Raw genomic sequence first — 25,182 nt, forward strand, 5'->3', positions numbered from 1 at the left:
GTTGTTGCACTCACTGGGGTAGATGATCTTTGCATTCAGCATTGGCAGATTATCCCGATTTCCTGCCTGGGGAGGAAGAGAGGCAGAGCTTCCCACTGATAAAGTTCCTTTACTTATTAATCTTTCACAAGGAGACTTGATAACTACAAAATACAACAAAAATCACAGGTACCATTAGAATGCTATGAAACGATGAATAGAGAAAACTTAGGTGTAGTGGGCCATACTGTTTGTTAGTTACAAATTGTGCTATGAAAACCAACATTTTCAGCTAGGTACTCTTAATCTGGGCAGATTCTTTAAAGGTTTTTATATTGTAGCCAAAGAACAAGCCTTAGCTGGAATAAAGATGTTCTGAAGTGCTCCCAGTTCAAAATATAAAAGAAACTTAAACTAACAAATACTATGCAGTTCTCTGCCATGATTTCCTGTGCCCTTCTGTTATTTTCTAACATATTCTAGCCAACACTGAAAGTGTTCCAAGAAAGACCCATCATGATGTTGAAGCCAATATTAAAATACTGTATATTCAATCTAAGAGATAATTAAATTGTCATAATTAAAATATCTGAAAGTCCAAGGAGATCTGTAAGTATATGGAATTGAGGACAAGCTTCTATTAAAAACTAAATAATGGGTTCTTTTGGAAACTATACTAAGTTATGCTTTTAATGAAACAAAGGGACTTATGAAAGAACTATTAATTACTTAAGTTTGTTATAAATATTTAGAATTCCACAGACTTTGTGAAATTTTGATGCTTTTGAAAAGAAGCTTTTTCTAACTTCTGTAGCTTCCTTTGCCCTACTGACCAATGCATTTTAAAATTATTTATGGTTATTCAGAATAAAGTGAGTCAATAGTATTTCGGGGAGAAACACAACTGAGCTTATTAATAGCTGCTACTAAACTATGTACTGCAAATCCTGGATCCTAATAGCTTAGCTCCTAGCCCTATACCTAAAGTCATAATAACAACTACAAGGTGAAAACAAAAAAAATCCTTCCAGTAGCACCTTAAAGACCAACTAAGTCAGTTCTTGGTATGAGCTTTCGTGTGCATGCACACTTCTTCAGATACTTGCACACGAAAGCTCATACCAAGAACTGACTTAGTTGGTCTTTAAGGTGCTACTGGAAGGAATTTTTTTGTTTTGACTATGGCAGACCAACACGGCTACCTATCTGTAACTACAAGGTGGTTCAGGAACTCTAGGCTGAGATGATCTATTGCTAAAACAGCATAAAAACGGAGAATTTAAAGCTGTATGTCATCATTTGCTTATCTCACTATCCAACTGATAAGGGATGGTGTAACACTTGGAACAAGATCTCAGACCCAGGGCTATGGAAATATTACAAATTCCAAGGCGACGCCAGAAAGACACATATAAAGATGCTGCCTTCAACAAAGGTTAACTAGGTTTTTACCTTTCCGATGGCTCCTCCCTTTTGGAAATCCATAGTTGCCAGTGTGTGAAGACTGTAAGGAGATTTTATTTTCATTCCTTAAGTCCTTTCCCTCTTCAGCGGTAGAGAGACCCAAGAGGAAGCTCTCCTGTTCTTGGGTTTGAGCATTCTGTTCATCTACAGCTAAACAGTAAAACAGTAACAGAGTCAGACAGACTTGCTTGGTACTTATATCACACTGCACTGAGGGAGGGAACTGGGTAAGTGGAAGACAGCAACACTATTACATTTTCATCCTAGAACCTTCATCAAATGGCTTTCCCAGATTCTGTAAACATGAAAACACACAGGCCACTGCTCATCTTATTTTTGCAACACCTGTTATAAAAAAACAACAAAAAGAACCAAAAGAACTTTAGACTGTTCAGAACATACCATGTTTCAGTAAAGCACTTGGATTACAATCTACTAACTGTCAGGAACAACACTGGAGAATTGCTGACAGTCTAGGCACACCATAAAATGCTAAGTGGAGCTGTCAAGGTATATTTGTAGAGAGCGGTGGAAATGTAAAGAGACTGAAGGTACCTTTTTCCACCTTTGGTGGACCTGCCCAAAGATTAAGGCCTTCTGGGAAATGATTTATAATGAAATTAAGAAAGTGCTTAAGTGCACCTTTAACAAGAAACCAGAGGCATTTCTCTTGGGTATGGTCGGCCAGTTGGTGCCGAAGAAGGATAAGAATTTCTTTTTGTACGCTACTACGGCAGCAAGGATTCTTCTAGCAAAGTATTGGAAGACACAAGAGCTACCCACGCTGGAGGAATGGCAGGCGAAAGTGATTGACTTTATGGGACTGGCAGAAATGACCGGCAGAATCCGCGACCAAGAGAAAGAGACTGTGGAAGAAGATTGGAAGAAATTTAAGATGTATCTTAAGAATTATTATAAAATTGAGGAGTGCTAAAATGCTGAGGGAAAAGAAGACGTAGAATTGCAGCGGAAAATTGTGTTTAATTTTAGGGTGGAATTGAAAAAGAGAATGAATTTGTATTTAATTGATTAAGAAGAGTTGCTGAATAATGGTACTAAATTAAGGATGCAAAAAGGGAAAGGTATGGGGAAGTCCGGGAAAAGAGGGCTATGGAAATAAGGTTAAGAAAATATGAGTTTTTGTGTTTGTTTTTATGTTGTTTTTTGTTTATGTTAAAAAATTGGAAATTAATAAAAATCTTTAAAAATATATATATATATTTGTAGAGAGCGGTTATAAACATAGCTTCTTTAGGAAAGACCCATGAACAAGTATTAAAATTCTTCCTATTCACATATCTTTTCTCAACATAGATATCCAATTTGGATATAAAATTTACACCTCAAAGCATTCATACATAGAGCTGGAAGAGGCATCTGTAACCCATGTTCTGATGAAAGTGCATCATGATCCACTCGACTTCAACGTCACAATGTAACTTCAGTATTGTTTATAAATAACAGAAGTCAAATGACTACTGTAACTATAGTGGAACCTCGGTTGTTGAACGTAATCCGTTCCAGAAGACCGTTCGACTTCTGAAACATTTGACAACCGAGGCACAATTGCTGGTCAGCCATTTCCTTTTAAAAAATGGAGAAATGCACCTCGGAAGCTGTTCAACTTCCAAGATCCGTTCGAAAACGGAAGCATTCACTTCCGGGTAGTCAGTGTTTGGCTTCTGAAGCATTTGACAACTGAGGTTCCACTGTACCATTATAAAATATTACTTTAGAGTAATTCAGCTGACTTGCACATTTCGCACTGTAGTTCCTGCCCACAAACTGCATCTATGTTCAAGAATGAAGATAAGGAACACTTGCAGGAGATAGGAGCCTTTCTAATCAAAATTAAAATGGTTCTACCAATATGGAAAAAGGTGCAACTTCGAAGGATATATTTCTCATGTGACCAAAGCCATTTCCAGAAGACCTGCCTTTATTTGTAAGAAGCATTTGGTAACCAAACAAATGATACTAAAAAGTGGAAAACAAATAAAGGACACTAAAGGAACAAAAGGATTTATTCTGCTTATTTACCCTCTGTGTGATGACAGAAAAAGTCATGTGAACCTGGTCCTAAGCCAAGCTTAGAAATACAGTTCCTTAGTTTTCAAATATTTATTGTTAAGGTCAATGACCATCACAAAACAAAAGGGAACAAAATAAGAAGCACATAAAACACATACTCCAAATATGTAGAATAGAGTAAAATAAAATAGACCCCAAAAAACCACAGAGCATGGTTTTAGCTACAGAAAGCCAGCATACAAATAAAATTATGCATGTATGTATGCACAACTGAAAGAAAGGAAAAACCATAAGCACTGATTCACATGTTACAATAAACTCTTGGTTTGTTACTCCCAATTTGAACAGAGTAAAATGGGAGTCATTCAGCTGCATGCACTACCATGCTGCTTGTTTATGACTTAGCATGACAGGTGAACATGGTCAGTCAGTTAACATGTTTGAAAAGGGTGATCTGATAAGTGTTTTTCTTACTTCTGACATCAGAAAAAATGGCAGCTTCATGGTGAAAACCATACATAGTCTACAGAATTCATTTCTGACTTTTGAAGGAATTATACAGCCTATTTAAAAATGCAGTAGTTGAATCTCAATTCTTGTATGTCTTGATAATACAGTAGCATATTTCCTTTCATATAGCACTTGAGGCGCACTCAGGATTTTCTAGTCCTTACCTTTTTCTGCATGCTCTATAATCTGACGAATAGCTTTTTTCAGACTGTTGGCTCTCAACATCAATTGCTCACGTGGACGAAATATCTGAGGACGGGCAGCGCAAGAGGAGCCTACTGAACGCTCACTAGAAGAATCACAAGCGCTGCCTGAACCATCGCCATCTTCTGTCTCTTCTGCTATGGTAGGAGGCGGGTTTGGCAAAGATGACAAAGCTTGAGATTCTTCATTCAGTGTTTTCAGAAGGGAGTCGAGCTTCTCTTTCAAAACAGAGCACTGCAAGTAGAAAGCATAAAGTTTTATAGAAATTGTATAGTGTGTGTGTGTGTGTGTGTGTGTGTGTGTGTGTGTGTGTGTGTGTGTTGGAGAGAGAGGGAGGGAGAGAGATTTGAATTTCCTTTCCCCCCAAATACCTTTCTGGCCATGACGTCTGACTCCTCAGAGCTTTCTGGTGCTTTCTCGTAGGCTTTCCCTACTCGAGCCACAAAATCCTTCACAGTCTCACAGAGCACCCTATGTGAAATAGAACAGATAAGCAATAATTATTTCCCCAACACGCATAATATAGCAGACTTCTTTATACCACCTATCTCTGGAGTACTTACTTGGCTGATGAAATGACCACTGAGTGTTGGTCGGATGTCAAGATTTTGGATAAATGAGCAGCCACAGAATCTTCATAGAAGAGAATCTGCTGCACCTTGTCATAGTCAGAAATGGATAATTGTTATCAACTCAACTGGACTTGCACATTACAGGGTCAACAGGGAGCAGTACATGCTGTATTCTTGGCTCCCCATAAAGGTGTAGCCATGATTTCAGTTTACTCTACAGTGAGCACTCACAAAACATACAAAAAAAGTCAAGCAACTTGGTATTCACTTCACTGTGGCATCAGACAAGGGAAATGATTGCAGTAAAACTTAACATTTGTTTGAGCTATGAAAACAATTATAAATATTTTTTAATCTGGAGAATGCTTTAGTTTTCAGTCTCTCTGAGTCCTTTCTACATATCTGAGTATAGAAGCCATGCCTCCCCTTAGAGCTATTTCCCCATGTATCTATCTCATAGGTGTTTTGCTCTGCTATCATTAACTTTTCTTAGTTCATTTTCATGGTCCCCCCAATGTATACAACTACCTCAGAATCTTCACTGAAATCTTCAGTGACTGTAGAAGCAGATGCTTGTCGAGGAAGTTTTGTTTCATACACCATGATGCTCCACCTATTGAAAAAGAGACATCACAGCATTTAATACAAATTAGATACCCTTAAAAGGGCACACATGGTTTATGAAGAAGCAACAGGAAGTGGATGCTTAAGGCAGATGATTCTAGAAGGAACACACTTTTCCTTATTACATCCCTGTTCGAAAGCACCTCTGGGTGCAAGCAGATAAATAGGGACCGCTTACCGGCGGGAAGGTAAACGGCGTTTCCGTGTGCGGCTCTGGCTCGCCAGAGCAGCGATGTCACGCTGGCCACGTGACCCGGAAGTGTCTCCGGACAGCGCTGGCCCCTGGCCTCTTAAGTGAGATGGGCGCACAACCCCAGAGTCTGTCAAGACTGGCCCGTACGGGCAGGGGTACCTTTACCTTTTTATTAAAAATGAACAGAGGAAATTGATTGTTTTGACTTTTTTTCTGGTTCAGGTGCAACATGTGCAATGAGGCAGGGCCAGCATGTATGGATGCCTTCACACAGAGACAAATCTCATCTCTTCAAACTCACAAAAATACTCTTAAACTATTGGGAAGGAAGGAGAGCAACGTTCCTGAAAAAGCAACTCCTCTTAAAATTAGGGAATCCTGGGGTACATAGGAGGAACTATTCAGCACAGTTATTACTATACTGACTGATACAGAAAACAGCTGCTGTTAAAAGAATGCCATACAAAAATCTTTCAGAGATGCCTTCCTCTTTTCCACTGCTTTAGCACACAGCTCATTAAACACCCACAACCCATTAAACAGACCTAGGGCAGAGTAAAACAGACCCACTGACAAAAACTTCAGACTTTGGGCCATATCTAGCACTAAAGCTCCAGAAGTGCAAGGGACTTCCATGTGCACATTTGGTGATTCTGACTATCACTGTGTTAGGGAACAGGAGCAGAATCATAGAACAGCACCTACCTGTCAAGCATTTTGGTACTGGCCCTTTCCAGCTTTTCCAGTATCTGAGGAAGTTGAGTGTCATCATCACAAGCAGATCCCCAGCCTAGCACACGGGCAAGATCATTGCCTGTGCCCAAGGGCAACACTCCCAACTGGCACTACATAGGAAGGGGAGAACAAAAATAAGACTAGCCCAAAGGGATTCACTGCCCACACCAACTCTGACCACTGAATGTTTTCTAGTTGATTTCTTACAGTAAAGACGATGTGAGAAAATTACACAATAAAGAGTCCAGTTAAAAAGAAACTATGTCGTTAATATTTCACCCATATTGTTTCACCATTTTCAAATTATTTTGTTGTTTTATTTTTTGCAGATTGGAGTCGCCACACCCCAGATCCTTATTTAAGAATTCCTACCCATTATATATATATATATATATATATATATATCCCCAGCTTTCCATTACAAGGAATGGTGGCTTATTCCTATTCAAAGCAATTATTTAAAATCGACTTTTTCTTCACATCTTGCCTTTCAACATTTACAGGTCTTTAAAAAAAAATATGGAGACCCACTGCTGGAGTTTACAACAATAACAACAAGAAGGATGCAATGTAGGGCTGGCAACAGTAAAAAATAGCTGATAAGAAATCTGTTTCTAAAAAGTTAAAGTGTGAGAAACAGAGTTCAATTACATCCTTGACATTGAACAATACTTGAAGGCTTTGTTAAAGATCAGTATTTCAGTTAACCACAAAGTGGTGCTATTGCCATTTTGAAACAAGAATTATTTGTTATCATAAAGGCAATACTTCCATTCCAAGCAAATAGCTATTTCAAGAACTAGGCATGAGTTATATGATCAAGTATCAGCCCAACGATAACTTCAAAACAGCCTGCACAGAGGCTACTCTACATGGTTTGTGCCATGAAACTGTGAATTGGAATAAAGGGTTGGAAGACTGCAGCGGCATAGTGAAAGCTGAAAGTTACGCATGGTGAACATCTACACATGAATGAGTTGCTATGCGGAACAGTTGCTATGCTGGACTTAAACAGGGCCTTGTGAACCAGCCCTAAGCAAACAAACACATAAAAGACTATACCATTTAAGACTTCCTGAGACCAGAAAGATATTTGGCTGGGGGAAGATATTGTGATAAACACTAGGTGGGGGCAACACCTACTGCTGCTCTCTTGCAAATGAACCTTACTCACATTCAGTAAACACCGAGTTGGGAATCCCATGTTTGTCATGCAAACTTTCAGTCTTAGATATTTCATTATTCTAGGCAAAATTGTATTTCATAAGTTCCTCCTTGCTCTCTTTTGTCATTTAGCCAATACACATGTAGAATGGCAACTTAGAGAAATTACCTGTTTATGGAGACTAAGGCTGTCAATTTCAGAGAGAACCCATCCAACGCTTCCATCCCCACCACATACCAGAATTCGGAAGGTGTCGAATTTCTGGAATAAACGTAAACTGCACAGGAAAAAAAGGTGTATCTGCTGTAATGTATTATTAAAATACGAGAGAGTTTAACAACTAAAATCTATTCAACAGGAGTAATAAAGACTTCAAATTAATCAGAATCTGTATTTGCAGGGGCAAAGTAACAGCAGTATACCAGTTAGCCATCTATGCAACACAAAGACATAAGTTTGGGTACTAGAGTATTTGGGTTTTTTTAAGCAGATACTTTCTTCCCAGAACAAGAACCACAGAGAGTGGTTTGCAATTCAAGAAATAAATGAAAGGTTCTATGGAGCTTCGTATCCCTGCAGTAAATGTAACAGAATGAACACATATATTTTGAGACCATAGCTAAGTGGTTGAGCATGTGTTTACATCAAGAGGTCTCTAGGCTCACTCACCTGGCATCACCAGTTAAAGCAGCAGATAGCTGGTAATGTGAAGGACCTATGCCCCAAATCCTAAAGAGTCACTGCCAGTCAGAGTAGGCAATAGTGGATTAGATAGACAAATATTCTGACCTAATAAGGCAGCTTTCTAAACTTTAAATGCGTTCTTATTCAAAGACACAGAGAAGCATAAATTGCGGTAAGTCTGCAACTTGTGTGCATTTAACTTGTGCACATTCAGCTGTATGTGCATGGCCAAAAAAAAAGAAAAAAAGATTTAAACATTTAAAAGGGGGTGGAGTTCCAAGAAAAATGACTTTGGCAATCCCACCCACCATTGAATCCAGTGGGCTCTGACGTTATAATCATCATCATCATCATCATCAATCATCATCATCATCATAAATAAATTTTATTTATATCCCGCCCTCCCCAGCCGAAGCCGGGCTCAGGGAGGCTAACAACAATAAAACAATACAGCAGTACAACACAACACAACACAACACTCTAAAATCATTCATTATAAAATTAATTCAAATCAAACCAATGGCAACCATTGGGCCAGAGCTCCGTGATGATTGCCAAAGGAGGGAGTCAGGCTGTGTCCTGGCCAAAGGCCTGGTGGAACAGTTCTGTCTTACATTTTGAAGTTAGGCAAGACCCCCAGAATGTAACCCCAACTTAAGTTGCAGACCTATCATACAACACTCAGGCATCAAGACTTTCAATATAATTTTCACGCAAGGTACACAACAATTCTAAGTAGAGAAGACGTCCCTAGATATAGTAGCTTCCAAATCTACTTATAAAATGAAATCAAATCCTCATATATCACAAACTTACTGAGAACAGCAGCCTAACTTTTGTTGAAAGCAGCAACAAAGCATAGATACAGTGGTGCCTCGCAAGACGAAAATAATTCGTTCCGTGAGTCTCTTCGTCTAGCGGTTTTTTCGTTTTGCGAAGCACCCCTATTAGCGGCTTAGCGCTATTAGCGGCTTAGCGGCTTAGAAAAAGGGGGGGGGGAGGGAAAAAATCGCAAGACGTTTTCGTCTTGCGAAGCAAGCCCATAGGGAAATTCGTCTTGCGAAGCACCTCAAAAGATGGAAAACTCTTTCGTCTAGCGAGTTTTTCGTCTTGCGAGGCATTCGTCTTGCGGGGCACCACTGTACATGAATGTTAATCAATGTGGATATACAACAGATACCTACACCCCAGAATTTGAGAATATTGCCACCGATCACAGATGGATACATTAGAGGTTATATTCTATACCCACATTATAGAGAGCACTCACCCTGTGAGCATTAGGATTCTCTCTGATTCCCTCCTCCTCAAGTAATACAGTCAAGCCTCAGTTCTCGAATGGCTCCGTTTTCAAACATTTCGGCTCCCGAATGCCAAAAACCCGGAAGAAAATGGTCCAGTTTTCGAATGTTTTTCAGAAACCAAACATCCCCCGTGACTTCCACTTGAATGCAAGAAGCTCTTGCAACCAATTGAAAGCCGCGCCTCAGTTGTCAAACGTTTTGGAAGTCAAACGGTCGTCCAGAACAGATTATGTTTGACAACCAAGGTTTCACTGTATACACATTCTTTTTCTCCAATATTGCCACATTATATAAGCTCATGCTCTGTCCCTCATGCCTGGGGCCACTCTAAGTATTTGCAGGCATCTGTACATCAAGAGAGCATCTCTTACCCGAGGTGAGGTCCTCCATTCATAAGATCAAAGACCTGTGCAGGATTCAGCAGTTGTTTGAATCTTCGTAGGAACTTTACTCCCTGGTTGTCTCCACTTTTTGAGTTAACAAAGACCAGCAAAGGGCTTGTGCAAGAAGGGGGACAAGTGGCTTTCCAGAACCCTGAAGGGAAAAGCAAAAATTAATAATAATTGAGCTCTATTACCACAGGGTGGCTAACAGTCTGCAGGTCTTTAAGTGATCTTTAACCAGAATATTACCTGGAACTATACAGCTGTTTCAATATACTAACTGTTTTTTCCTCTTTTTTAAAAAATTGAAATATTCCAATGGTGACATTTTAATTCTGTCTTTTAAGATTTGGAGAATGGGTTCATTATTAGCACAGTGGCTGCACTAGGTTGCCTTTAGTACAGAATGTTGTAGCATGATGGCTGATAGGATTGAGATTCTCTCAGCATATGACATTCCTGCTCAAAGATCTGCACAGGCTGCTGCTTTGTTACTGGGCCAAGTTCAAGCATTTACTAATGCCATATAAAGTCTTTAACGGTTAGTGGCCATGGATTGCATTGCCCCAATGTGGTTATTTGACTGCTTTGATCTGCGGACCTTGCACTTTTACAAGTACCTAACAGTTGTTCCAATATCTTAGTGTGACAACACCTATACTAAATTTGAGCTCTACAAATTTGCAGTCTAGGTCTCCCGTCCTTGTGAATGTAAGAAAGAAGATAAGGAACGAAACAAGGAAGAAGGAAAGAGAAGAAGATTATGGTGCACATAATGAGTATTAGGCGCTATAATGAGAATAACTGTTGGTTTTTTGAGCTATTTGCTTGATTGTCAAAGTGTGAAACAAACACTGAAAAGCATTAGCTGATACCTACCATCCGAATCAATGCTGTTGAGAGCTGTAGGAGGGATGACAGAAACTTTGCAAAGGCCAAGCGGGCATTTGGTTGGTAACAAGTCTCTGCATGAGGTATGTACCTGGGAGGAAAATATATTAGCTAAAGTTTTGCTTCTATTCAGGTGTTTTAATGAAGAAGAAATTCACAGGAATGGAAAGGAAAAGAAATATACACTGAAATCACAAACTAGCTTAACCTTGGGAGTCCAGTCCATGATCCGTGAAACACAGTGGTTACAAGTCCAAAATTAAACCACAGTTTCCAGTTGGGACACAACACAAAACCTGCCTAAGGAAGCCCACAAGGAAAGGAGCAGGGTGGGAGTTCCCAAAGCAGGGCCATTACATCTGAACAGGCTTTAGCCCTGTAGTGTTTTGTTTGCATGCATTTACAAACCTGTGTGCATAGCGCAGGATGAAATCGTTATATCAACCCTTAGTCTATCCAGCTCAAAGGAATATAAAATCAGTTCCCTTCTTACAATACTTGGGACACTTGATTCTGAAAGTATCCTAAGAATACTGACTTATGGCTCCAGAGATTGGTGAAGAGTAGGTTTGTTAAACTGGAAACACTGATGAAAATGTAGGCGTAAACAAGAAATTCTACAGTCGACAAGAATAAATAATGAGAGCAGTACCTAAAACAGGCACAGAAAAACAACTGATCTTTCACAAAGGCCTATGGTTTTTTCAAAAGTTTTGCAGTTAATTGCATATCATTTTCCTTAAATAATTCTGTGAACAACTATAAAACATCAGAGGCCAAATGGTTTATCTGGATATCTTACGCTTCCCTGGCTATTTGCTTACATTTCAAATACATTTTCCACACACACTCATGTGCATGTAGAATGCCAAGAAATTCATTATCCTTAGGATTTACACTTAAGAATCAGTAAAGTATCCAAAATAATTCAGTGCTATTCTGCTTGACTGTCAAGGAAAGGCAGGCCTTGCCAAAATAATATACGGCTTGTTAATAAGCGATTCCCAGGATACAAGAAGAGCATATATTTAGGACTCTACATTCTGCATCAGAAAGATCTGTAATACATTTATTATTGCTTTCAGATGTGACCTTTATTTTCTGGCAAAGGACCAGTAAGCAAGCAATCTCTATTAATCTAATTCTGTTTATTCAACATAGTGAAATTTCCTTAGGCTGCTGTGGTAACATCATGAGAGATCACCGACATTTCTACCCATCTTAGAATCAGTGGATAAAGAGCATATAGATGGCTACACATTTTGCTATGCTTATCCACGACTATGTAAAAGACTGGTAATTGGCAAAAGCAGCATAAAATCTTTTAAAAATATCTAACAGCTGGCTTATTTTAGTTGAAATCTAACTAGCAAATAAATAAATAAATAAATAAATAAATAAATAAATAAATTCAGTGGGATGCCTTTGAAACTTTCTCCTTACATAGTAGCATTATCAGAATACACAGGCACAGTGCAGAAAAGGGGAGTAAAATTGAACAGCATTGCAACGTTAACTGACCATTGCTTTGCACCAGAGACAGCGCCAGTCTTGCAAGCGCAGTACACTGCCACATGTTTTATCACACACTGTGCATTTGGCACTCACAGGCAGGTTTCCTTCAAGCCACTGGTGTGGCATTGAAATCTGCAAACAAGCAGAAAATAAATCACTTTCGTTATAGGACCGTTACTAGACTCTATGCCCTCTTTGAAATATAGAGCAACACTCATCTTTCCCATTGCTTTATTATTATTAATATTTATTGAATTTGTATACTGCCCTATACCTGGAGGTCTTAAGGCAGCTCACAGAACAAAATCAAAATATAGAACCACAAAATATATAATCAAAATAAAAACAACAACCCAATAACCCCCCCTGTACTTTAAAAGTAAGTATACATGTTCCTCTCTGAAGTCTCTAGAGAATCTAGAGAATCTTAGCAGAAGCAGAGGTGTATGTGAAATGCCTTCTATATGCCTGTTAACCTTCCCCACATGAGAAATGGCCTCATACATACCCCGTCTTCATCCTCAATGATATCCTTCCCAATAGATGCTAGTGTTGTCCATTTGCAGTTATTAGTTGCCCGGACAGCACACCTCTTGTGGGCTTTAAATTTGCAGACTAGACAAGCCAGGAGGAGAGGGAAAGGAAGAAAGAGAAGAGTAGATATGAGGTGAGCTGAGCGAACACTCCATTTAAATCTACATGAAAGTGTTACAAAACCCATTTCTTTTCTTCTGCTTTTAGCAGTCTAATCTAAACAAGGCATGTACAGGAAATCTTAAACCTGTTCTAATTAGGAAATAATTATCCTCAGGAAACATTACATACACATTATCAAACTACAGATAATTTTATTTGAATCAGACGTATTTTCTGAAAAATATTCTAAAACAATCCAGTAGGGAATAGTTATGTTGATGAATTACCTGCAGAGAAAAAATAATTCATGTCATATTTCTAAAAGATTCCTGAATTTAATTGTGGACCTTAGATGTATTTCTCTCCCCTTATATCATGTAACACCCTCTAAGGATCTACATTTATTTAAAAACCTAACCTGAGAGAGGTTGCTGACCACAAAGCCCAACCACAGTTATCTTTAGTAGCCAGGTTTCTGCAACACGCAATGAAGATTTGTGAATGTTATATAACTAACTTAAATGTTAGATGCAGGTTTTTTGATTACTGGTTTTATTGTACTGAACCCTCCTGGAATCTTTTATATATGCCAACAAAGTTTAGATTTTTTTTTAAAAAGAAGTTATCTTTCTCATTCATAAGGTTCTTAGCTCCTATAATTTAACAAAAGTTATGAAGCACAATAAATGTAGAATCAAACCTAACCAGTTTTATTTTGTACTGTAGCTAATCCTGTTTTGGTATAATTTTTCTCAGTCATTGCATAAGCAGGATTTTTAGATCAAGGCCTATTTCATTTGCAAGATGTCAAAGTCTGGCAGGGAACATTTCAGGATCATACGGTTATTCCCGTCTTGGAATGGTGACCAACCAATGGGGTGCGAGTCTGACCAATGCCTTCTTGGAAGCCTAACAGCTTTATGTTCCAAGCACAAAATAATGAAAGGATTTTACCTTCGCAGGAGAGTCCATGGGACGTGACTCCAGATAGTGCCTCCCGACACACATTGCAGTATGTTGGCCGAGCATGCGAACAGGCGTACCAGTTATGCATCCCTGAGAAATGGTCCATACTGTACTGTGTAGACTGAAAATGAATTTATGGTAAACAAATGAAGATGACATCCCAATGGGACACTGATATAGATATTAAATTGTGCAAACTATATATTTCTGAGGCAGAATCCACACCTGTATAATCTGTGGAGCATTGTAACCACGGAAGAACAGAGGAACAAGAATGCCCTGCTGTATGTGGGGGTAAGGAAATGAGCAATAATCTGAAAAGTACATCAAGGGGTGAAATTGTAAACTTCATCCCATACGGTACAAGCATAATGAGAGGAATGTAGTCTGGAGGCTGTAAGAAATGTAAATGAAATGCTCACCAAACATTTTTGCACAGAACTATGGAGTACAATCGGCTTGAAATGGTCTGGATTGGTAATTCAAAAATTTGCCAGCTATAAGCGAGAAAGATAATAGAATCATAGAAATGTAGAGCTGGAAGGGACCCAAAAGCTAATCTAGTCCAACCCCCTGTGATGCAGGAATCGCAGCTGACAGCTAAGTCCACCACCTTCCAAAGCAGACCAGTCCACTGTAGAACAGCTCTTATCATTAGAAAGTTCTGCTTATCATTAGAAAGTTCTTTAGTTGGAATCTCCTTTCTTGCAAATGGCAGGCATGAGGGCACCAGTCCTGACATGTCCTGCAGAGTGGGGCAAAGGCACCTAATCCCCCCACCGAGGTTCTGAAATGGATCAGGTACTCTGCACCTGCAATTTGCTAACTGCATGCATGGAGTCTTGCCTAGTTTTGCCCTTATTAATAGTGAGAAATGGTGTCAATACATAATATTCAAATATTGTATTCTTTCTCATACATGTTAAACATTTTTACTATCTTAAGTATTTTAAGATCTGAATTCTCATGGCATTTATCTGCTTGGAGTTTTTTTGTGTGTTTACTGATTTTTAATTTATGTAAATTTAATTTTTTATGAATGTTTTTGATTTTTATTTATCAATCTACAATTTTTTTCCACCGAGGGCACTCCAAAAAAACAGCAGCAACATTACAAAATTACATCAGTACCTTAGAAGTGGTGGTTTCCAAAATAAAAATAGTACTTTTGAAGTTCCAACTCTTTATCATATCTGTACTAATCACAGTCCACCTACTTTACTGTTTGTACTCTTGCAAAATCAAAGACATCACTCCACAAAATCAAAGACATCACTTTCACTTACGGGAAAGTGCAACTTTCTTTCCTGATCTTGGATTACTCATGATGACAAGGCCTGAATGACTAAAGTGAGCAATCACTTTAAATTCAGACAGTTTATATACATGTTCTGATGACCACTGACTTCAGAGAATATTTAATTATAACTGCTGAAACAAGCAGCATAAATGAACTGTAAACAGTGTATGCGTTGGGGGTGAGGCTGTCACTGCATTTAAAAAATAAAGGGCAGATATACATCTATACCTAACCTATTTCATTACCTCAAAATGTTCACGATTCTGTACAGTCTTCAGTGCTGCAATCCAGTCCTCCATTTCTTTTCTATTATCTGCACACAAGATGAGTTTCCGACATGGAGTAATGACCTGTAAGGTAAGAGAATAGTCTGGTACTCTTAACTCCCTGAGAGGAGGATAGCAAAGAATGACTGTTTCATTCTGACTTAAAGGTTTCTGGAGACATGAGACTACTTCAACAGATGCAGGAGAAGGTAGAGAACCAAGCTTTGCAAGTGAGCAACAAAAGGGAAATAAAACCTAGGGCCTTTCCAGGTGACCAAAATAAAAAATCCTGTGCCAGAGACCACATCTTCCAAAACACTTTAAAAATGATTCTCTGTACTTTGATGCTATGTGGTTTATGGAAATTATGAGCACTGAAGGAGTCTATTCAAATCTTCCAGATGTCCTAACTATGAAGCATTATTAAAGTTCTTAACTCTAGCACAGATTTCCCCAACCTTGGTTCCCCAGATGTTGTTGGATTACAACTCCTATAAACCCTGACTAACAACTCTGCAAGGGATGCAGGTGGCGCTGTGGGTTAAAGCCTCAGCGCCTAGGACTTGCCGATCGAAAGGTCGGCGGTTCGAATCCCTGCGGTGGGGTGCGCTCCCGCTGCTCGGTCCCAGCGCCTGCCAACCTAGCAGTTCGAAAGCACCTCCGGGTGCAAGTAGATAAATAGGGACCGCTTACCAGCGGGAAGGTAAACGGCGTTTCCGTGTGCGGCTCTGGCTCACCAGAGCAGCGATGTCACGCTGGCCACGTGACCCGGAAGTGTCTCCGGACAGCGCTGGCCCCTGGCCTCTTAAGTGAGATGGGCGCACAACCCCAGAGTCTGTCAAGACTGGCCCGTACGGGCAGGGGTACCTTTACCTTTACCTTTACCAACTCTGCAGGCTAAGGATGATGGGAGTTGTAGTCCAGAAACACCTGGGGAATCAAGGTTGGTAAAAGCTTCTCTGGGGTAGTTGAGCGACTGAAGAACTTGCCATAGGCACATTATTCTCCTGATGTTTCTTAATCTAAGACAATGCAAGTTGGACATCTTTATTTCATAGTTAAGCTGCATACACACAGTCAACCTAGGATATTGAGCCAAGTGATATTAAGAGCTCTAACAACAGATTTATTTTGATTTGTTCTAAAATCTACCCATCAGTAATGCCACTATGGGTTTTTTGTTCTCATATATTGAATGGGAAAGCATTAAAACAAGGCTCTGGTTAGATTAGAGATTGTGCAAAATGTCCAGACTCCTAACTGCAAACAAATCCTTCAAAAAGCCAATGAGAGAGTTCTTGTGAACTTTCTCTACACACTTTATAGTTGGTAGCATTCATACCCTGCTCAAAAGCTTATTTCAATATTTTACAAAATTAAATGTATTTTCTACCCAATATGAAAATGACAAGTTCTAAACAGCAGTTTTATATACACTGAAAGCTGAAGCTTTCTAGCTCTTGGGTATGATTGCTGCTATACCAAATGCCTAAATTTATAGGTCTGAGATGCTATGCAATTAAAAGTCCCGGCTGTTATGTGGGACAAATTGTCCAGTGTGGCCTAAGGAAGCATGGCTAGTTGGAGAAGATGCCTTTTGTCTAATATGTACTCACAACATTCCCAGCTGTCCTGTGTCTTTTGTCCCATTCCTCCCCCAAGTGCCCAAAGCTTTCCCAGCCATTTCGAAGACAATTGGAGGCTTGTAATTAGCTGGAGTAGAGGGGCCTATTACACTTTCAGCTAAAACAGATTTAAACTAACAAACAATAAAAGAGGGGAAACTGTAATTGTGTAGACCTAACTAAAAACAGCAAAATTAACAGAGTAACTGAATTATCAGGAACACTAAAACAATACAGTTAATTAACACCAACTATTATTGATAATAGGGACGCAGGTGGCGCTGTGGGTAAAACCTCAGCGCCTAGGACTTGCCGATCGCATGGTCGGTGGTTCGAATCCCCGCGGCGGGGTGCGCTCCCGTTGCTCGGTCCCAGCGCCTGCCAACCTAGCAGTTCGAAAGCACCCCTGGGTGCAAGTAGATAAATAGGTACCGCTTTATAGCGGGAAGGTAAACGGCGTTTCCGTGTGCGGCGCTGGTGCTGGCTCGTCAGCCACAGCTTCGTCACTCTGGCCACGTGACCCAGAAGTGTCTGCGGACAGCGCTGGCTCCCGGTCTCTAGAGTGAGATGAGTGCACAACCCTAAAGTCTGTCAAGACTGGCCCGTACGGGCAGGGGTACCTTTACCTTTACTTTTATTATTGATAATACGGGAGGCTTCATATGGCAGGGAAACCATATACAAAAATACATTTTAAAAAAGAAAACAATATGTACTGAGGATATGGTATTAAGTCTGCATGCAAAGTAAGTGATCTACTACTAAGCTATTCTTCCTCCAGTGAGATATACTGGTCCTTTATAGGGTAGGGAAACACAAAAACTGTAACAGTCCCCATATTAGCTGACTTGAGTTTAGTTTTATAAAGCACATTAGGTACAAAACCCAAAAGAACCTAAACAGAATTGTGTGACCTAGTGGCTGGAGGAGTATGCACTGTACCCCTCAAACCAGAAGTGAGCAGACTTCCGGTTTGTGGCCTTTTTCCTTTATTTTTGCCACATGAACCAGGATCCACAAAATGCCAGTCAAAGTTACCTGATCACAATGCAATCAAATCCACATCTCTGTTAATGCAGATTAGGAAAGCCACACAAAAATTGGTCATAGGCAAACAAGTAAGATTATCATTTCATAGGTGCAGATCACCAACACTGAGAGATAAATGTTAAATCAAAGCCAAGAACTTAATCCATGGCAGCAGCTGCCCCTCTCGCCATTTATTTTTTTCCCAGCAGCATTTTAAGTCACCACTCTTATTTATAACTTAACAAAATAAAAACTGTTTATAATATCATGCAAAATATTTAGTATTATGGACATGTTTCTTTTTAAAAAATTGTTGGGTTTGCATGGAATTCTCAGCATCTACGATAGGGCATTATGGGTTTAGCAACATCATTTTAGCCTAGTATGTTGAATGAAACCATGGCTACGAAAGGCAGACTAACACTTTTCACAACCTGAATTAAAGCAGCTACTGTTTCTTTTAGAGCTGTTAATGGGGTAAAGATAAGATAAATCATTTGAAGGAGTAGGGTAATAAATGCAAGGAAAGGAGAATACCTCTACGAACATAAGCAAACAACTCCCATATAAAGGGTTACTAGTGCATATTGTGTGCCTGCTGCAGTACAGTAACATTACATTGAAAACTGAATAGAATGAAGACAAGGGGAAATGGAAATATGCTAAACCACAGCCTGGAGAAGAGCAACTCTGGCCACAAAATGCCATCCACATAAGTACATCAGACCTGCACAATCAGAAAGCAGGATAATGCATACAGAACATATAGAAATACAGAATCATAGACTTGTAGGATTTGAAGGGACCACGGGGATCATCTAGTCCAGGGGTCCTCAAACTTTATAAACAGGGGGCCAGTTCACTGTCCCTCAGACACTGTTGGGGGCCAAACTATAGTTTGGGAAAAAATATGAATGAAATTCAGAGCTACAAAAACAATATAACAGCAATAATGACTAATAGTGATGATGCACATTAAACACGGGGAAGCCCATTTTAAAACCTGGTCATGGCTTCTAAGAGGAGTAGTATGAACTTCAAATGTACGGTACTTTAAAGGCATTGCACATGGAGCTGAGAGACATTTAAGGATGAACAACATGCATAGGTGGCCCACACCAAAGCCCTTTAAAGTCTCACGTCACCAAAAGTCCTTAAAGAGAATTTACATCCTCAGTTTGAGGGTCCAGGGACCCAGCGCTTGCAAGCGGAACAAACAAAAGGGGGGGGGGAAACCCCTCTGAGTTTGGACATTGTGTGAAAAACAGCTTTTTAAAAAATAGTAATTCTGGGAAGCGAGGGAAGCGGGCTTGGTGGGTAGAAGCGTATACTGATGACAGGAAATGGGAGAATGAAAAGCAAAATGTGGCGCTCAAAACCAAATGACTGTTGAGGGAATAGTTGAGTAAGAAACTGCCTTTGCACAAGAAAGACGAAGAAAAGGAAACAGGGGGAAGAAAGGGAAGCAAGAGGAGAGGCTTTTTGGTTGAAACTGCCAGGAAGCAAAGCGGGGAGGGCGGGAAGTGCCAAGTGGAGAAAGGAGTATGGAGTGAGAGAAAACTTCGGGGCTCAGTCCACAACAGCCTTGCCGCTCCTGGGGCTCCTCCATACCTTGTCAAGCTAGAGCAGCCTCTCTCCCAGCTGATGGGTCCTCGCCTTCCCCGGCCCTCTGGACCCGCGTGTTCCCTGGCGCCACCCACCATGTTCCTGTGCCACTAAAGTTTTGGGCCAAGACCCATTAGACAGTGGCGGGTTCTGCACTTGCCGGACGGGCTGGGTTCATGACCCTGGTGGGCCGGATCTGGCCCACAGACCGTAGTTTGAGGACCCCTGATCTAGTCCAACCCTCTGCAATGCAGGAATCTTTGCCCAATGCGGGGCTCAAACCCACAACCCTGAAATTAAGAGTCTCATGTTGTACTGACTGATCTATATGATGGCTATATGCATATAGCCAATGCATATCATCGCAGAATTCAGGACAAAAAACAAATTTTAGGAAATATTTTCCTGCTTTACAGATATGGAACTCTATGGCTGAGATTACTCTCAACGTCAGCATGTGAATCTATGATAGAAAACATAAACATAACTGCTCTTTATCAGTATTCCCACTCCTATTTTCAGCAGACATCACAGACACAGGAAACACAGAGACACAAACATTCTGCAAAATAAACACAATCCAAAACTAGCTGAAACTATCAAAAAAGGCATCGAAATAATCAATCCTATAATAATATAAATTATCATAATTTCCAAGTACAATTAAAATTCCAACCCTGTCCTGGTGTGTGCAGTAAAATTGGTGGAATGACACACTTTCACCTCTCCCACTCACGAGCCACTGCTGCAGCAGTGCGTGAGCAACACACATGCACACACAACACACTGATGAAGAGAGCTTACTCACTGTTTTCTTTGCCACTGTCTAGTTGCCAAGCTGCCGCAGTTCTCTTCATTACTAAAATGTCCAGAAATAGCTCACTCTCCACTCACCGCTCACCCTGGCATCACCAATCACAGATAAGGAAGACAAGAGCACAACGCCAATCACAGACAAGGCAGCTTGCAGACCTGCCCAGCTATTGCTACCACCACTGCCACTAAGCTCAACACAGTATGTATGTGGGTTCTTCACGCAACCATATATGAATATAATATAATATAATAATAATAATAATAATAATAATAATAATAATCGTATTTCACTTTTCCAACCACAATATTGATCTCAAAGTGGCTCACAATAATGCCAATAGCATTTGTTGCAGTTATCTGACCCTTGCTGTGTCTTTGCAAGGGTCGGAACTCACATGAGATCAGGTTTAGGAGAGATCACTAAGCATGATATGAGAGCTGCATTTAAGGAAGGGTCAGCAGTCTACCACAACCCATCCTACAGTAAACCAGTGGACTGCCTTGCCCCTGTCTTAGGCAAAGTCCTGTCTCTCTAGATGGTGCCCACAATGAACTAATCTTCATAAATGTATGCACTAACAATTTGATTTTCTCACTTCTCCTGGCTAGTTGTTATCTCTCAGTATTAAGACATAGCATCCTGCTCTTGGCAAAACTATTCTCATGTTAAAATAAACAGGTTAAATGATCTGGATAACAACTAGCGAAAATAAGGAATAACTACGGTAATTTTACTTAAGAGCAGAAAAGGTATTCTTCACCAATGAGCAACTGCAAGCATGAAAATTCATGAAAGCAGCTGTTTTTATTCCAAAACATTAAGTAAATCCCCATGCTTCAATCTCTCTGGTATTTGCTACCTTTTCCTTCACTGGTTTTCACTATGCTGTTTATATTAATTTCCTCACTTGATTTATATCAAAAGGAATCCTTACCCATTGTTGTCTCCAGGTCTTTCCCAACATTTTTCAGCTGCCCTGAAAACTCTCAAAATGAAGCAGTGACTTTGGCCAAGCATGTAGTGAAATGTCCTTTTATCAGAATAGATGTCACATTGACCACAACAGACAGAAAAATAACATAATGATACACTGGCTGGGTTTTAGATTAGCTTGAAATACACAGACATATACCAAGAGATAGAGGTGGTCTCAGTGCATCTGCTAAATATAGATATCCTGATGCAGCATTCTTTTGCAAGCAGCCAACACTGGAGTGTGATAGGGACTGATAACTATAGCTGTTTCCTCTTTACTCACATCCTGCTTGAAAACAGCCCTATGAACAATTTGTCAACCTTGAGCTCCCCAAGAGACTGTCAAGTATTTATAAACAGCAAGAAGCATAACGGAAGCTGCTTATTTTCGTAAAAATAAAAAAAATAAAATAAAAAATCAGTACATATATCCCATTAATACTAATAGGGCTGAAGAGTTTGTTACTACAAGGTCAAAAACATATATATATGACAAAGCACTTTAATATCACTTGGGAAAATTTGCAGCTTCACTTAACATCGTGCAAAAGTTATGCTTTCAATTTGAATGCACCCCACTAAATTTAACCTTGATGTTTGTTCATAGCTGGTCTGGACTCTGACAGAATCCTATAAAACTGTGTAATATTGTCTTTCCGTATTAACTACTGTTCCTAGCAATGCAAAGCAATGGCAAGCACTGTTGTCACAGATAGAACTTTTATTCACAGGTGACATAAAAATCACATAGCTACTGGCGGATTTAAAAAGATGATACAAATACAATTAAACTGAATTTCTGTTTTCACAAGGCATGTGTCAGGGAACTGCCATCGGAGAGTCAGGTGGTGGAGGGGCTCAAGGAGGCTAGGAAACCCTCGGATGCAGAGGAAGGAACCAGCAGGGGGAGAGAGAGAGTTCATGGAGAAACTCAGTCGGAGGGATGGCTCCAGGAGACTTCCAGTGAGAACAGCGGGGAGGTCTCAGGACCTCCTCTGGGTACACCTACTCCTCGCAGGAAACTGTCACGCCGAGAATCCCGAAGGAGAGTGTCCGTTAAGGAACTCTTAAAAAGGTAAAGGTACCCCTGCCCGTACGGGCCAGTCTTGACAGACTCTGGGGTTGTGCGCCCATCTCACTTAAGAGGCCAGGGGCCAGCGCTGTCCGGAGACACTTCCGGGTCACGTGGCCAGCGTGACATCGCTGCTCTGGTGAGCCAGAGCCGCACACGGAAACGCCGTTTACCTTCCCGCTGGTAAGCGGTCCCTATTTATCTACTTGCACCCGGAGGTGCTTTCGAACTGCTAGGTTGGCAGGCGCTGGGACCGAGCAGCGGGAGCGCACCCCGCCGCAGGGATTCGAACCGCCGACCTTTCGATCGGCAAGTCCTAGGCGCTGAGGCTTTAACCCACAGCGCCACCTGCGTCCCCTAAGGAACTCTTATGTTGGCGCAAATTCCGGAAACGCCCACTGACAGATTCTGCCAGCGATTGAGGGAGTCATGCTTTGAGGGCTCCCGTAAAGGCAGAGCTTTGAAACCTTTGCAAAGCTCTGAGGGATTCAGCTTTTACGCACAAGCAGCTCATTATCCCATCACAGCATGCTAACAGTGGATGAGACATACAAGAGTTCTTTAAACAGCATGTATGAAATCAGTATTCAGTTCAAAATTTCACTCATTTGGGGCTTTATGTTCCAAGAAATATCAATCAGTTGTAGCGCTTAGATTCTTTCCCCCACTCCTGTTCACTTTATAGGCCACCCCTCTGTGCTACCACGGCACAAACCCTGATCCAGAACCTGTAGCTTGAGAACTGTGCAAACATAATGGGAAAGAAAAAAGGGGAGCCTGGCTGTGTCAGTGGAAAAGCCAGATACGTCTGTTTTCCTGTTTTCTAAATACAGCTGCTTCCCTGGTTCTACGCAAGTAAAAAAACTGACCATACCAATTCACAGGCAGATTCTGGATTAGTAGTGTGTTTTACTAGAAAAGATGAAATAAAAACAGAAATTAAAATATAGGAGAATGGAAATGGCAGAGCATTTCTCAGTGGAACTGGATAGCCTGGATTGCCTCATTCAGGTTCAGTGATAGATACATGCCATTCTTCGTATCCCACCTAAGATGGAGGCACTGCTGGTGTCAAGGGTCTTTTCAGTACTTGTCCCATATTGTGGGACACTTTGCTCCACGAAGCATGGATACTCCCCACCCCCACTCTGCCTCTCCTCCTTTGGCTAAGTTTTTTTTTCTGGTAAGCTAGCTTGTTAAGGTCATTTGCAATCTCTGCTGTTGTCATTTTCAAATTTTGTGCGTTTTATTGTTGCATTTTAATTTTTTTACTGCATCGCGATTTTAAGTTGTTGAACAGATGCATGCAATATATAGTAAGCCCACAGTGTGTGTACTTTTAAATTGTGGGCATTCAGCTTTATGCATGTGGGGGGAAAATAAAAATAAAAAGGGGGGAGAGGTTCTGGGGGAAATGACTTGGGCAATCCCACCCGCCATTTAACCCAATGTGTATACATGATTTTGGCTTTAGGTGCAATCCCCAGACTGTAACGCCCATGCAAGATGTGAGCTTACTGTAAAAATAAAATAAAAGTAGAGGAAAGGTAATATTGGGAAGGATCCAGACCAGGGCATGTGGTCATTCTACTTGTGGGCAAGAGGCTCCAAGCTGCCTCCTCTAAGAAGCAGCACCCCACACCTCCTAAAAAGCCTTCACAAAATTTGGGAGGCCCTCCAGAGTGGCATCTCATAAAGGATGTTATTGGTAGGCATCCGGGCCTGCACTGAGAGAAGAAGTGTTTCTGTTTGAAATGAGATCTCTCCTTATGTTACTCATCATTATTTATGTGGTTATTGCTAGCTAACAGGTGCCCACAACAGCTTTTACACACATCTATTTCAGCACTGCTGACCACACATTGCTGCGAAGTAGTTTCATTTTTTCTTCAAGGCACTGCTTGAAATGCTGCATAAACTTGCAAAACTGGTTTGACTGAAAATATGGCGGGACAAAGGGGAAATGAATGTTTGAACAGTAAGTAATGAGGGCTGCACAATGCTACCTTCAGGTCTCTAAAAAGTTATCATCTGCACACTGGTAGAAAAACAAAGGCAGTTTTCTTAAGACATTCTAGGAACAAGTGAAGTAACTTTATGGTTGCTTCCCTTGCTAATATTTATATGTCAGTCATGTCCACAGATAAAGTTTATATTCCATCTTGCTGTCTCTGTCTCTTTATCTTTTTTGAGGTTACCGTGGAACAGCTGACACGAGACTGCTTTCTCTGGGAAAAAAGTAATCTCCCAACCCAGGGTCAAATTCCTTTCTCCATCTGGAAGTTTATTCTGAACAACTCAGAATTTCAACAAATCCAACAACAGATTCGTATTTGCAAAAGTGCAATGAAAAGTGAGAAGTTAGCAAAGCAAAAAAAGAAAAGAAAAAAACAACTGCACTGTTCCCTATCCATGGAAACTAAAATTTCATTTTCAAGTCCCCAAATTGTATTTTGCAACTCAGTCTGAGTAACATAGACCAACAGGGGTTTTTTTAATGGACTTAGATGTGACATATTCACCATCACACTTCATAAGCATCCCTCCTGCATTCTCCTTTTAATCTCAGCCCTTGACCATGAGGTGGCCACCCAGACCGGTGATCATAATCTGAGGTCCTTCTTCTTGTGCAACACA

The 25,182-nt window shown here is 40.4% G+C and overlaps 1 protein-coding gene across 8 annotated transcripts in view; it reads right to left on the reverse strand.

The window, feature by feature from the left end:
- The window catches only part of DGKD (diacylglycerol kinase delta), a 74,550-nt gene that overhangs the window by 17,419 nt on the left and 31,949 nt on the right, over positions 1-25,182 (reverse strand). For 5 of the 8 annotated variants that reach the window (XM_079978648.1, XM_079978645.1, XM_079978647.1 and 2 more), the window contains 14 exons: positions 15,402-15,506; positions 13,845-13,977; positions 12,763-12,869; positions 12,261-12,386; positions 10,728-10,830; positions 9,837-9,999; positions 7,646-7,754; positions 6,283-6,422; positions 5,286-5,373; positions 4,752-4,846; positions 4,560-4,659; positions 4,149-4,422; positions 1,432-1,593; positions 15-143 (listed from right to left, as the gene is read on the reverse strand). In XM_079978648.1, coding sequence (XP_079834774.1) covers positions 15-143; positions 1,432-1,593; positions 4,149-4,422; positions 4,560-4,659; positions 4,752-4,846; positions 5,286-5,373; positions 6,283-6,422; positions 7,646-7,754; positions 9,837-9,999; positions 10,728-10,830; positions 12,261-12,386; positions 12,763-12,869; positions 13,845-13,977; positions 15,402-15,506 — 1,834 coding nt within the window. Of the gene's footprint in view, positions 1-14; positions 144-1,431; positions 1,594-4,148; positions 4,423-4,559; positions 4,660-4,751; positions 4,847-5,285; positions 5,374-6,282; positions 6,423-7,645; positions 7,755-9,836; positions 10,000-10,727; positions 10,831-12,260; positions 12,387-12,762; positions 12,870-13,844; positions 13,978-15,401; positions 15,507-21,432; positions 21,569-25,182 lie in introns of those variants that run through there. The other 3 variants (XM_079978650.1, XM_079978646.1, XM_079978649.1) reach the window with 3 other exon arrangements.

Source organism: Podarcis cretensis (assembly GCF_951804945.1).
Source record: "Podarcis cretensis genome assembly, chromosome: 5".
NCBI lineage: Eukaryota > Metazoa > Chordata > Lepidosauria > Squamata > Lacertidae > Podarcis > Podarcis cretensis.